At 52.5% G+C, this 14,994-nt stretch overlaps 1 protein-coding gene across 10 annotated transcripts in view; it reads left to right on the top strand.

The window, feature by feature from the left end:
* Bcas3 (BCAS3 microtubule associated cell migration factor) overlaps positions 1-14,994 on the top strand; it is a 526,404-nt gene that overhangs the window by 507,683 nt on the left and 3,727 nt on the right. For 4 of the 10 annotated variants that reach the window (XM_013152076.3, XM_013152074.3, XM_023564985.2 and 1 more), the window contains one exon: positions 6,652-6,717. The exons of 2 other annotated variants lie outside the window; for them this stretch is intronic. In XM_013152076.3, the coding sequence (XP_013007530.1) occupies positions 6,652-6,717 (66 nt within the window). Of the gene's footprint in view, positions 1-6,651; positions 6,718-14,665; positions 14,757-14,994 lie in introns of all 10 variants that reach the window. 4 more of the 10 variants (XM_023564986.2, XM_013152075.3, XM_063250886.1 and 1 more) reach the window with 2 other exon arrangements.

The following is a 14,994-nucleotide window of genomic DNA, read 5'->3' as shown; positions in this document are numbered from 1 at the left end:
GCTGGCACACACTGGCTTCATAACCCCTGCCACCAAAGTCCATTGTATGCATGGCTCACTGTCCTACAGGGTTGGCAGGTACTCTGTCGCTAAATGTTTAACAAGCAGCTCTCCGAAGGGAAGTGGGAAAGCCCTGATTTGTGGATTTCTGGAGTGTGAAAAGTCCTATTATTGCCAGTCTCAAGCTATGGACATGCCAGGCAGCTAGCAGAGTTCCTGAAATGGTAGCTGTCAGTCTACTGGGGCCTCACTGGTAACCCATACCATAGGGCAAATGAGCTCTCCCGAAGTAAAAAGCAAAAATCTCTAAAAACCTACTTTCCAGACAGGAGAAGGGGGGGGAAAGATGTTGCTTAGATCAGATAAAAGAAGTTGAATAGATTCAACTTCTGCACTATAGCAAAGTGACAGTAGTTAGTGACAATGTATCATAGTCTTGGAAATGGCTAAGCCAGTAGATTATAAGTGTTCTCACCACAAAAAAAGCTATATGAGGTAATTCATGTGTTAATTAGCCCAATTTAGCCATTCTACAATGTGTGCATACTTCAAAACATCATGTAGTGCACAATGAATGCATATAATCTTTATTTGTTAATAGCAATCTGCAGACCAGCAACACCATCATTACTCAAGTGATTAGAAATACAGAATTGATTAGGGGGATAACTCAGTAGTAGACCATATGCTTGACTTGTGTGAAACCCTGGATTCCATCTCCAGCATAGCAAGAGAGAGAGGAGAGAAAAATTCAGTGTCTCAGGTCTCAGGCCCATCAAGGCCTATACTATCAGCATCAGGATTTTGATTCATTCTCTCTCTCTCTCTCTCTCTCTCTCTCTCTCTCTCTCTCTCTCTCTCTCTTCTGTCTCTCTGTGCTGGGGAATGAACCCAGGACCCTGGGCATGCTAGGCAAGCATTCCACCACTGAGCCACACCTTGCCCCATGCCTGATAAAATGTGAGGTCTATTTTAAAACTTGTTTAGCCTATAAAGCAGGTGCTGGTTTAGTTCTCTGTGATGGCTGCTGCACAGGCAGTCTGATGAGCTCACATATGTGTTTTGCAAGTCTAGCTCTGCTTCTCGTTCACGTCCTTCCACCCCTTGCCCTGTCATGCTTCCACCATCTCATTCAGCAGGACTCCAGTTTGAGGTCAGTCCAGCTCTGCCGTACACCTGGTTACTGGAAAAAAAAAAAAATCACAAATTGTTGAGTTTAGTGCCTCTGTGACTAGGGGGCCGCCTGCCACTGAGCCCTGCTGCCTGCTTCCCAGAACTCCCTCTCCCGCCCTCACTTTGCACCCATCTTTGCAGAGAAACCAGTGCCTAGGACAGAGTGGAGCCATGGCAGATGCTGGCAACCATTCCTTGAGCTCCACCTGGGGCTGGCGGTGCTGCCGAGGCTCCTGCTCACTGCTCTGTCATCCAGCCTACTGTATTTCCGTTCTTGGAGGGATTCTCCCGATCTCTGGTCCATCAGGAGTGCATGTCTTATTTTTGATACTTTTTTTCTGCTTTTGCTGTTTTAGTATGTCCCCTGGCTTGGCCCCTCATCCCACAGCGGGTCACTTTTCTCTGCACAGGCAGCATTCCAGACTTCCCCATTCTCCTCACTTACCCACTATCCCGTCTCCTGCTCTCAGAGAGAGACAGTGGTCCTCATTGGAGAAATCTCTCCGCTTCCGGCCACTCAGACTCTAAATGTTCCTGTGTCAACTGTCCCCTGGTCTCCTGTGGCAGAGGAGGGGCAGTCTCTGCCCCAGCTCATCCAGCCACAGCTGTTCTGCCCGGAGTCGTCACTGGACATTGGGTCACCTCCACCCTGGCCCTGTCAGCCCCTCCCTGTGTCTGGAAGTGCTCTTCCTGTGGCGCCTGCTGAGTTTTCTTCTGCCTCTGGCTACTTTTCAGTCCCCTTCCTGGGTTTCCCTTCTGTGTCATCCTTTCTCAAGATCCTATCTCACCCTCTTCTCTTCTCTCTCAGTATATAGCAGCCTCCACCCACTGGCTCCAACTACTATCCCTGACCTCATGGTTTCTAAATAATTTTCATATTGCTGGGTTTGGTGGCGCACTCTTGTAATCCCAGGAAATCAGGGGGCTGAGGCAGGAGGATTGTTGCAAGTTTGAAACCAGCCAGGGCTACAAAGTAAGCCCAAGGTCAGCCTGAACTGCATAGCAAGACCCTGTCTCAAAAAGACAACTGATCAATCAGTAAATTTCGTGTTTACGTCTCTCCTGATCTCCAAAATCACCTAGCTAGTTCCGTACTGGTTAAGTCCATATTTCCAAAAAGAGAAGTCCTCTAACCCTTAATTCTCCTTTCTGTATATACAGAGCCCTTCATAAACAGTCCAGGTCCTCTCCCCGGGCCCACCTCTCGCTGCTCCCTGCCAGCGCCAGCCTATCTGACCCTCGGGCCCCGAGTCCCTGCAGCCTGTCTCTCTGTGTGCACTTTTCCTTAGGCCTGGAATGCTGTCTCCCCAGCCCCTCCCTCCCCACCATCCCCCATAAAATAACTTGACTAATTCCTGCTTAGCAGACATTCCTTTCAATATTACTTCTCCTAGAAAAATGGAGTTTTAAAACATAAACAAAACATTGACATTCCAGTTTTCTGTCTAGGTAAAGAAGGACTTAATACCAAAAAAAAAAGGTTTTCAGATAAACACCTGGGTACACATTAAGTACATCTTCTCTAAACTTTAACTGTTTCCATCACTTATTAAACCTTATCTCTCCTTTTTGGCTTCTCCAATATGTCATATCAAAAGCCCAGGCCTCACGCACGGTCCCGATCGCCTGGCCCCAGCATGCTGGACACATCTCAGTGGCAGCCTGCTGCTCTGGCCGCTTTGGACTCCGCCGGGGTCTGTGCAGTCAGCTCTCGAGGCAAGGGGCTGTGTCTTCCGCCACTGCTGCTCCCCGCCGTCCTGGGCTCAGACCGCCTCACTCCTTCCTGCTCCCTGTTGGTTTTAAAGGTGGCCAGGCTTGGAAGGCCCATCGTTTCCTGCCCGCCCTGTCCTTACCAGTCCCTGCCCTAGACCAGGGCACTTCTTCCTGGCTGCCACACTGCAGCCTCGATCTTCACCTCTCCTCTCATAAATACATGCTCCTAATTCAGCGCACCCAGATATTCAGACCTTTACCAACTATTCCAGGCAGAGCATTCTAATACTATTTTATTTTTTAAAAATGTGGTCATGACCCACTAAATTGATTTTATAATACTTTGATGAATTGTGATCTGTAGTTTAAAAGCAAGTGCTCTGGCTTATTCTGTTAAATCCTCTGAGTTTTCCTGTCTGTATGTTAATTACTCAGCTGAAATAGCTTTACAGTTGTTTCCAACTAAAGCTCTTCCAAAGACTTCTATTAGAAACTACTTTTATTTATTGAAAGGACTGTGCCTTTTTTTCCCTTTTTAACATGAAGAGCATATTTTGAGCATTAAACACAGTTTGAAATGGTTATACAAGGTTTAGTAAGTTAGGTTAACAACTACCTGTTCAGTGTTGGTGCTTTTGCAAAAGATGATCCTCCAGCACTCTCCGTGCGTGCACATTACTAATACCCTTCATTTTGGGACTGCAGGGATTAAAATCTCAGTAGCTTTTGTAGCAGCAGTTGATCAGATGTGCACCCTAAACCAAATAACTCAGTGTACTGGCCACCCTGCCTTACCTCCAGGATTAGTAGCAACTTCAGTGGGCCTCAGAACTGCTTGTCCCACTGCTAAGGACGAGAAACATTTTCATGCATTTGTAGTAGGTTCTATATAGCCTCCTCCCATCACAAGGTGCCACACAATCAGGTGATCATGATTGCAGGCCCCCAGGGGTGAGCTAATTCTCTGATGTCTCGGCCATCTCTCCTCACTGCCTGTCCGCACGTTCAAAGCAGATGATCACATTGTCAGTGTCCACCCCAGAGCTCTTTGGCCACTTTGGACTCACAGACATGTCCGGGCTGCGACAGTCGTTACAGTTTCCCATCTCACAGATGAGAAGTTTGCAACCCGGAGAGCGCTTCGCCCTGTCCACTTGCATCTGGAGGTGTGTTTCCTTGCAAGGCCCATTCGGGGCAGCCAGAAGTCCCTGTCCCAACACTGAGGTTACGTAAGTGAGAGGTGGGCTCCACTCGGTACTGGGTCAGTCACACTGCTCCTGTCTAAGCAAAGCCAGAGCTCGCAGGCGAAGATGCTGCTTCCCCAGGGCCGTGTGACACATAGCTCCAAGACCTGCAGGTACAGCCACCAAGCCACCCCGATCTGTTTGTGGCATCTTCTCATGTTCTCTTCCCCCTCCTTGCTGAGTTGCAGTGTGTTCACTCCAGGCACCCTGAGAAAGGTTGCTGTCTTGTAGCTGCTGAGTGCAATTCTCTTTCTTCTCCATGATGCAATGCATGAGACCCAGCTTTAGTCTTACTGTGTTTCCCAAGCCTCACCTCTCAGGCTTCCTCCTCTGCAGATGGGAGAGGGTGCTCATCTGACTGTACTCTCACTTTCGCAAGGCAGAGTTTCTGGCTTGGGCTGGCTTTCTTGTCAAAGACTCTGGGCTTACCTGTTTGCCTCCTGCCCCTTAAATATCCCCTGTCCCCTCAAGACCAGGCTTTTCTGCCAGGAAATGGAGGCAGGATTTTTTTCTCCTACAACATTGACAAAATGCCTTTCGTGTCTTCTCCCAATGACTTCCTGCTCTGTGGCCACATGCACTCTGCCTGGTCGCATAGTGCCAGGCTGTCTGTAGGCATCTGCCACATCCCACCCCAGGCTGGGGAAGAACAGACAAGCCGCGGTTCTGGAATGGTGCATCTCTCTTCTCGGACTTCTAGCCCCAGCTTGCCACTGGAGCCATTTGTTGAATGACTAATTGGGGTTTTTGTGACCTCTGAAAAGTAAATGAAAACCAGTCAAAGCAACGAGAATCATTGTTATGCTTAAAAGACATATTTGTTAGTTTTGGGCCAGGTGGTCTCAGATCTGATTCTAGATAAATTGCTTTTTCTTTCACCTCACCCCCTCCCCGCTTCTCCCCTCTGGAAGACCCCCACAGAGGCAGAGCGCTAATGGGAGTTTAAGCCTGAGAAACTCTAGTTGCCTAAGGTCTACTTTGAACTCTGTAGCCAAGCTGCAACCATCTTATCAGCCAGGAGGAAATGCCAGTGCGACTTCCTTGGCCCTGGGACCCTGCAGCGTCCCTCTCCAGATGTCCCCCAAAGTGGGAGTAAGAGTAACTGTGGAAAGTGTACAGGCTTGGCTGGAGGGTGGGGGAGGCTGTGGGACCCTGCAGCCAGGCCCACTGTCCTCTGGGAGCTTTACCACAGGTGAATGGTTAACCCAAGGGAGGATGGTTCTGGGTGCCTCCTCCTCTGCCAGAGAATTCACCTTTAATCACTGGCCCTTCTGTGAGGTGAGCGGCCTGACCAGCATAGGGCCCAGTCATGGGTGGTTAAATTCCCACCTTTCCCCTGTGCCTCGCCTTCTTAGAAGCCAGTGAGAAGTGTGCAGACCCGCTCTGGATGTGGTGTTTGGAAGGAGGGGAAACACACATACACACACACACACAGGAAGTTGGAAATGACTCTCTGACTAGTTAGGAACTAGAATCTTAGATCTTAGATACCAAAGAGAGCAAGAAAGCCAAGCCATGCCGATCTGTTTGTTTTTAGTGGAGGAGACATTTGGGAATGAATGCCCACACCAGAAACAGCTGCCCAATCCCTGTTAGGATGTTGGAAGGGTTTTAGGAGATTTCTTCTGGCCCACGCCTCGGGTGCCCTCCCCTTACCCCCAGGGACCTGCAGCCCACTCCCTAAGATGTTTTGAGTTTGCTGGCAGAACCCCTCAGCACCAGACCTTCCCGTTTTCCTCCAGCATATGTTTTAGTGTAGCTCAATAGCTTGCAGTCCCAGCGCTCTGTGTACTTAACTGGGTTTGGGGAAAGTCACCATCCGGTTGCTTCACTTACTCGGGAGGCTGTTTCCATTCTCTGTCCCCACCTCCATGCTCATTGTGCTGGCATGTTCCCATCATCTCCAAGCCCAGTTGGCCAAGACCCATGCACCATCTCCACTTCGATGTCTAGGACAGCTTGGTGCTGGCCTTAGGGTGGATTGGGGGGGTGTGGGCCAGGCCCCGCTGGGTCCCACCTCTGTGGAGCATGGGCTGGTCCCTGGAAGGTTTGGAGCGTCCTTGGTTTCATACTTTATTCATTTGCAAGCCGCCAAGAGCTGCCTGTGCACGCACAGTTAGTGCATTGAGCACATCTTTATGACCCTGCCCAAAGCAGCGCAGCCCCACTGCCAAGCAGCTTTGAATCCAAGAGGAGGAAGAAATGCTGAGGGGCTCCCCAAAAGACTGGCTTTTCCCCCACATCCTTCCCTGCCATAGCCCCATGCTGCAGACAGGAACACAAGAACTCAGTCAACGACGGGGAAGAGTAGGAGAGGGGAGGATGACACCAGGTAGCCCTGTGGCAGGTCTGTCAAGCTAGATGAACTAACTGTGCCTTGGAACAGATCAGAATCACCCCCTGCCACGCACTCAGCGGTCAAACCAGATTTTGATACCTACTGAGCTTGATCTCGGTTCTTGCTGCACTCAAAGGTCCATTGTGTGATTCTCCTTAAAGAAATGTTTTGTTTTCAATGCAGACACAGCCCTTGAAGTAGCAGTAGAACACATCGCCCCTGAGAGACACATGGCTGTGAAGGGCTTGGGTATGTAACCTCCTGTCTGCCTACACCGAAGGCTGCGTCCCGGGGCTCTTTTTGTCCCTTTAATGGGTACCCTCCTACCCCGTGGTGCTCCGGCCACAAGAGCCAATGGAGTAAGGGCAAGAGGTTAGCTCAGACAGGAAGTCCCTTCTGCCAGGCGCTGGTTTGGGATGGGGAACAGTGGCCATCCTTCACCAACAAGAGTTTCTTTCAGGACGCCACTCCCTGCCCCCCACTCTGAAGATGGAAGTCAAATTTTCGGACTGTGCTGTGCAGAGCAGAGAGGTCACTAGGCTCTAATGCATTTACCATTGACTGCCCCTCTTGTAGTGCGTCTATTAGTGAGTAATTTGATTTGTACCTATTCATTTGCAGTCCCTGCAGGAGCCTGGAGCTGGCCCCTAGTATAATTGGTGCTGTCTCTATTTTTACATCATTAGATTAGCCCCGACTCCTGGCCACTTGTTGTCTGCGCTTGTCTGTCCATTTATACAACCTAATGTAACACAAAATTCATTACTGATCACATTACTTTCAACTCTGAAGCCAGCCTTGTGATAAACATTTGGTTAACCCCTTCCTCCCCATGGGAGAGCTGACAGAACAAATGCACTTCTCCTCGACAGGCAAATCAATATCTTAATACACCAAAGTAGAATTGCATTTCTAGATTTGTTATTCCTCCTGGAGGAGCAAATGGAAAGGCTCGTCTGAGCTGGCTGCATTGAATAATGAATAGCGGCCCGGCACCAGCAGCTAGTCTGCGCACAGCCGCAGCAGCCCCTCCTGTCTCATGTGGACAGTGACACACAGCAGTTCACCGACACTGCCATCCCATCCCCGCCCTACCACAGCACTGGGCTCGGAAGCACAGGTGGGGACCCTCCAGGGGCACACAGAGACCTCACCCCAATACCGTTCCCTTTGCTGTAACTGCTCAAGGCAACTGGACCAAGAGCTGGCTTAGTTCCCTTAAAAGCTTATTGATGTAGTATGATTGCTTGGCTCATACCAACTTCGTGTGTGCGCCCGCTCTCTCTCGTTCTCTGGTTGGGATGTTTGTGAGCAGTGAGACCTTAACACAGGAGCCCGCCAACTGTCTTACAGCTTATACAAGGACTTCCGTATAACCTTGTGAAGTCTAGAATATTCTGCCCGCACTCCCCCTTGGCTGGCTCCTCCCCAGCCCCATTTGTCTCTGGGTAGCATCTACACCCACATTAAGTCATTAACAAACAGAATGGTTTATTTCAAAAGGAAAAATACCCTCACTTATTAAGAAACTCTCATAAACTCCGTACCACAATGATTAGGAAAATAGACATAGAGGAAATAGAATGGAACCCATTACCATGAAAGTCATAAATCCCTAAGTAAAAAGAAACCATAAACTGAAGAGACTCAGGTGGGAAGGGAAACCGGGAACAGCAGCCCATCTTTGGAATGTGGACTGTAGGGAAGTCTTAGCAGGAGGCCAAGTGGGGGAGGCCCTGAAGCCTGCGGTAAGGTAAGCCCGTGTCCCCTGCCTTAAGCAGGCACCCCCTGGGCCCTGCTGTCCCTTAACCTGTGTAGAGCCCTTGCAGGTCACGATGATGAGCAGTCCTGGGAGACTCCAAGAAGTCCTGAGGGAGTCCTTGCGAGGGCTCAGATGCCACTCTTGTCCTTGTCTGTTACACTGAGTCCTCCATTGGGGGGACAGGGAATAGGAAGCCCCGTGCAGAGGTTCTGGGGCCACACTGGGAGAGAAGACTTGGGAGAATTTCCTCACCTCACCTCCTGGCTATAGGGCCAGGGCTGTGGAGGCTTCTGGCCCCAAAGCTTCCAGATTCAACTCTCAATTGCTTCATATTGTGAGGAGCTGGAAGGAAGGGATATCTTTGGCAGGGTACTACAGGACACCCCATGCCACAGCACTAGGACACAAATCTGAGGTGAGCCTGGGCACCATGGCTGTCTCATCAGTGCTGGGGAGGAGAAGTGGTCACCCAGCCCCCAGGGTACTGACTTGCTTGGCCTCAGGTGCAAGTCCTCTCGGGTGGGGTTAGTGGGACAGGGTGGGGAGCTGCATCTCCCACACTGGCCCAGCCTTCAAAGCTGTAGAAAACAGATGAGAGCATAGGCATTTACCTCCCAGACCTGGACAGACCAGTGGCAGGGAAGAGTGAGCCTGCTGGTGGAATGAGGGACTGTGATTTCTTAACCTTGATGGAGCAGGGGGAGTGCCACATCTTAGCAAACTCTTCCGCTGCGTCGCAGAGAATTTAATTACATTTGGACATTTGAATGAGAACCAGATGTGGCTCTGGCCCCGCCGGCCAGCAGTGTTCAAAGTACAGCGTCTGTCCTGTGGTCTGCAGCCCTGTGTTATCTCATAGGGCTAGAGGCCAGCTCGGGAAGTCCCCTGCCTGTGAGCTGGGGCAGGGGCTTCCAAGCCTCGTGGCTGGGCTTCAGGAGATGGGACGGGCCAGGCCAGCTATCGGCACCTGGTTCCCAGGGCATGTTTCCAAGCCCTGTCTCCTCCGCAGAGCCATGCCAAACGGACACCAGTGCGAGTGCCTGAGACTCCTCTGGCTTGTCGTAGCACCCACACACGAAGAAGTCATGTTGCGCCTCCTGCCCAGGCCTTCTCTGACCCCAAGTCATGTCTGCCATGCCTCTTAGCTCTAAGTGGACTGTAAATAGATCTGCTGAGGCTCTGGCCCCAGGGTTGTGTCAAGGACCTGGAGCTAGAAAGGGCACCTCAGCCCCACCCCTTCCCACTCTCTCAACATGTGTTGCCCAGGCCTCAGCCAGCTGAGGACACCAGAGTCTTCAGCGGTGGTCTCTGGCCGGTGTTCAGCTTCTTAGGTGCTCTTTTCCCTCATGACAATCTCACATACCCAGTGAAGTCTCTAGAAAACACACTTCCCTTCTGAAAAAACAGATGAAAAGCAAAGTGACTTACCCAGGTTCTTCAGCACGTCTGTGACTGGGCTAGGTCCACAACAGTCCCCCTCCTCCTCCTCCTCCTCCTCTTCCTCCTCCTCCTCCTCCTCCTCCTCTTCCTCCAGGCTGTCTACAGCAAGCTCTGACAGGGCTGAACTGAGGCCTACTCATCAAATACCTCAGATCAGAAAGAGTAAACTGGTCAGGTCAGCCTTTCCGCTCACATATCTACTGTGCTGTGACAGGATACTCTGCCTTGGTCAGCATTTAGGGTTATACTCACGTGATGGACACTGACAGGGTCACTGGGCTTGGGCTACCAGTCGAGGTGGCTTGGGTGGGTAATCCTGCTGCCGTCTTTGAGACTGGCATGGGTTTCCTGGAAGTGAGATGTAGCAGCCCTTGGGTTCAAACCCTTCCTGCCTGGGTTTGTTACTGCTGTTGCTGTGGGGACCTGGCAAAAGGCTCCAGTTCCCAGCGAAGCCAGTGTCCCCCTCAGACTCAGACCCCACTCACTGTCACTGCTCTTTAGATTGTAAAGGAGAATCTAGGCTGTGCTGTAAGCCTGCCCCCCACTACATCACACACACACACACAGAGTTGTAGGGGTGCAGGCCATAAGGACAAGCCTGGTGAATGGGGAATACGACTCTTGAGAGAGGACCCGCCTGTGTCCTCCTCGCTCCTCAGGCCTCTTCATCCTCCTATATTCCAATATGCACGACTCCTGGCATCACCCCTCTTCCCTACTGGGCCCACCAGGGATTCAGACAGCTAGCCAGCCTCGTGTTGTTGATGCCACCTTGGCTGCGGCTCCCAGAGGCCTGCGAATCTTTCCCTTTTGGCTGCCAGGGGGTAGAGGGGATGAAAGGAAGGCCCCTCTTGCCCCATTTCTCTGGTTGGAAGTGAAGGCACCAGAGGCTTCCTGCTTGCCCATTGTCCTTTCCAGGTATTGGTCACCACTTTTGCCTTTGAGGGGCTATGGACACCTGGGAGCATCTGGGTTCTCCTAGGCTCAGGTCCCCCTCAAAGCCCCGATGAGGCTCTTAGGCAAATGTGCATGGCCCCTTGGCCAAGGGAAGCAGTTCCAGGCTTCCTGATCAGAGCACCAAGATTTACCATCACTTTTGGCAGCTGAGAGTGGAGGCAGGGCAGACAGGATGGGCCATGGGGGCTTGGCCTCCTTCTGTTATGATATGCTGGTCTCTGTACATGAGGGAGTCAGGAACAAAACCTCGGCAAGGAGGAGAAAAAGAATATGTGAGAGCCCTGTGGGCTGAAAGAGACTGGCCAGGAAGGAGTTACTTGCTGCCCCCAGGCCAGAGGGCTGGGGAGCACCAGTCTGTGTATGTGGTAAGACACCAGAGTCTGTGGCGTCAGCCAGCCAGGGGTCTGGACTCAGACATAGGTGTTAAGCCCCAGAGATAAGAGCAGGCCAGAGATAGCCTTGCCTCTCATCTGTGGCCTGGCTCCAGCTGCCCAAAGCAGGATTCCTGTGATCTAAATAGGAAGAACCTTTTCATCCTCGGCCTCTCAGCTTCCAGAAGCTTCTCCCCACTCCCCTTTCCTCAAGCATGCCTGGCAAAGGGACAAGAGCTCCTGGAAGAGAAAAAAAGTGATACCTGTCTCCACTGGCCTCAGCCTCGGCCTCAGGACCTCACTGGGGTGGGCAAAAGGAGCCCTGGTCTTGGCAACCCTGTGAGCTGTGGAGCCTGAGAGGTGCCAGACAGGGAACCCAGAGAGGGCAGCCGGGGAAGGGGTAGGGAGCCAGGCGGCAGGCGATGGGTGTGCTGAGTGTGGAGAGAAGCCAGCGTTCCTGGAGGCTCCCTTCCTTAACGGCTGCACTTTTAACCTCCTAAAAAGTGCCCTGGGGGCTGAGGTTGGCTCCTGCCCAGAGTGTGGTCTTGAAAGTGCTGTCAGGTTTCAGCTGTAATCTCAGCCAGCTCCATCTCTCTGAATGGGTCCCACCTCCCCAGCCACACTGGAAGAGAGTTAGCAGTTTCCAGCCTACTTGTAAGACAAGTAGCCCCTGGCCATGTCTGCCAAGGCCACCTCCTAGTTGGCATCTGGGCCAGCTCTCCAGCTTCCAACCTCAGGAAGCTGCCAGCCCTCCTGAGCCCCACGAGACACCTTCGGCCTTCCCCATCCGCTAGCCTCTCTAAATGCCATTCTGCATAGCTGTTCCCTGGCCTTGTTTGCAGGCCTCTTGCTGACAAAATTACTTGCCGGAGACAGACTCTATTTCAGCCCGTTTATTGAACTCGTAACAATCCTGCCATCCCGTCATCTCTTCACATATCCCAGTAAGGGAAAATACGAAACATTCTAACCTCTTAGTGAGAGGACCCCCACACACACCAAACACACACCGGTCAGTCTCCCCACCCAGGCACCCTCAAGCAGAAGGGAACCAAAGCTGTTCTTTTTGTTGCAAAGCTCCTCTGAGCCAGGCGCTGGGCAAAGCAGGACGGTGTGGCTGGCTGCTGTGTGCTGTGTGGCCATTTACTTCCCTGGGCTTCCATCAAGCCCACCCCAGGCAAGGGTCCTAACCACAGCCCCTGCTAATGTGGGAGAACTAGGAGGTGGGTGCTGGAGGCAAAAATCGATGCATGTCAACAGGGCTGGAAATTTATTTTCCATCTTGGAAGAGGGTGTTAGCAAACAGGCGAGGAGGGAAATGAAAAGCTGTAAACACATATCTGCCATCTCCCTCCCTGAACCATTTCTTGATTAAAAAAAGAATCTCAGGTTCCAGTGGAGGTGGAGCTGGCAGGGGTCCGGATGACGAGGCACCTGCTGGGGAGGGAGGCTGGGGAGGGACCCAGAAGTTCTGTGGATGATCACAATGACTAATTCAATTGCAACAATAATAGTAACTCGCATTTGCTGACTGGAAGCTTTAAGCACTTTGTGATGCGCTCTACATGCATTATTTAATTTCATTCTTACAACCAGGCTATGAAACAGACACTGTTATCGTCACATTCAGGAACCTGAGGCACAGAGATTTGAGTAATTTGCCCAAAGTCTTCCAGAAAGCAGGTGGCCAAAGCTTGTGCTCTCAGCTGCTTCCCGAGGCTGCCTCCTCCAACCTGGACAGGCCTGCTGCCCACCTGCCTTCTCAGGCTGAGGCTGGTGCAGTTCCCCCCACCCCCGGAAATGGGTGGAGCCATGGGCAAAGGAAGACCCCTCCCCCACCAGATCTAATCCCACTCCCACAGGGCTGCTTGGGTGGTTTGCTTAGGACTAGAGCGTGTGGCTGTAACCAGGGCCCAATAAAAGCGAGGGCTAATCCTTTTAATGAGCAGCATCTTGCCGCTCCTGTACAGAGCAAGGCTGGCTGGAGCCTTGGAGGAAACCAGAGGGGCCAGGCAGTAGATGCTGCTCCATAGGTGGTGGCGGTGGCGGAAGTGCCAGGGCCACCCTGAGGCTGAGCTGGTGCCCCAGGCACCCTTTTCCCAAATATACGAGGTGCTGCCCTCACTGACTCTACTGGGACCCAGATACAGACCTGCCTCCCCTTGGTCCCTGAGATGGGCTTTCCACAAGCCTTGGGTTCTCTACCAGAAGCCAAAAGAGCCCCCTCAGGTCCCAGACTGGCCAGACCCAAAGAACAGCCAGCCCAAGGGGGGGGCTTCACTTCCGGTCCCCTGCTGGAGTCACCCACCCACTTGAACTTCCCAACTTGCCCCGATTCTCAGGCCCCGTGTCCTCAGGGGCTCACACCGCCCTCCCCAGGGAATGGGAACCAGAGACCACGTCTGTTCAGTAAAGTGGCTGGTGTGGGAAAGAGGCCTCTGTCCATGTGTCCCGACCACAACTCCATTCGTCAGTTCCCAGGAGCCAGTCTGTGCTGCTCACACTGTGACTACCATGGGATGAGGGGCAGGGTCTGTGCTGTGGACAGTCATGCCTGGCCTCCTCACACAGAGCCCTCCCTGCCTGTGAAGTACCCAGAGTCACTTCTCCCTGACAAGGCCAGCCACCTGTCTCTGGTTGAGTGGAGACAACATGAGGATCAAACCTTTTAATCCTTTTTATTTTAGAAAAGCAGAGGCTCCTCTCTTTGGCTGCTGCCCTAGGCCCTGTGGCCTGCCCAGCACAGCCTCTGGCATGGAAGGGCAGAGCCAGAGGGAGCAGGTGGACACAGCCAGTGGTGGGCATCGGGGCCGGGCTTCAGGGTGCCGGGGTTGCTGGGATCTTGCGGCGTGTGCCAGCACACTTCCCCCTTCAGCGGTGTGGAACCCAGGGCCAGCGTGCTGCTTCATCGTTGGCTTTGAGCACCAAGTCCCTGGAGAATGTGGGGTCACATCAGATTTTCTCATGACTAGGTCCAGCCACTTCTCGGACTTCCAGCTCCTCATTCCCTGCCCCACTCAGTGGCCCCCAAGAACAGGGTCTCTTAGAGCTAACTTTTCTCCACTGCCGGATCTTGGGACCTCTAAGGCGAGGTTCCTGGGAACCCTCTCCAGGGACAGAGCCCGCGGGGTTCCCTCCTAGACTCTGGTAGGCTCCCAGTGGGCCTTCCCCACAAGGCCAGCTCCACTGCAGGAGAGCTTCTCAGAGCTGGGGGATTGGGAGTGATGGGGAGGAGGATGGCAGCCAGAGCGGGGGCACTGAGGCAGAAGGTCCCAGGTGTCCCTGAAAACCATGTCGCCTGTCTCCTCTCCCAGCCACCCACCTGCATGGGGCCCTATCTGCACTGCATGGACCAGAGGTCCCCATCTGTCCCCCTCCCAAAGCTGTTCTCATGTTCAGTGTGTGACTTTTCCTCCCCCAGCCCCACTGAAGGGGATCAGTGGTTCTGTTTCCGGGACCCCCAAGACCCATCAGTCTCCAACCACCTACACATGCATGTTACCGTCTTCCTGGACTGCAGAGTCCTGCTGCGAGCTCCCCCTCGTCCCGGTGCGACACCCCCAATGCCTCCTCACACCCCTCCACCTGCTTGCAGAGATCAGTATACTTCTCAATCATTGTCCATACCTTTTCCAAAAAGATTCCTCAATGCTTTTCTTTCCAAAAGGGAAAAAAAAAGGAAAAAAAAAACAATGCCAACAGCCCAGCGTCCGTGAGCAACCCAACAGTAACAAAGCATGCGTTCGGGATGGAGGAAGGTAAGGCCACACATTTCCATTTGCCGCTTGCTCCTAGGGCTGGGCACTGGGAGGACTTGAGGGGGGATCCTGCGTGCACCCCTCCTCCACGGCTACTTCCACACATTCTCACTCTTCATCTTTAGGGGGAAGAGGAGAGGAGGGGCTTCACAGAAGGCACACACAAAAGGGGGCTCCTGGCTCTTTTTCTATTACTTGGTATCCTTTCCCACATCATTCATTCATCATTCCAGAAGTG

The sequence above is a fragment of the Cavia porcellus genome, unplaced genomic scaffold (genome assembly GCF_034190915.1).
Source record: "Cavia porcellus strain 051 isolate PalLab524CR breed Dunkin Hartley unplaced genomic scaffold, mCavPor4.1 scaffold_6, whole genome shotgun sequence".
Lineage (NCBI taxonomy): Eukaryota > Metazoa > Chordata > Mammalia > Rodentia > Caviidae > Cavia > Cavia porcellus.
The sequence above is the reverse complement of the archived record's forward strand: the minus strand, read 5'-3'. Positions and strand labels throughout refer to the sequence as shown.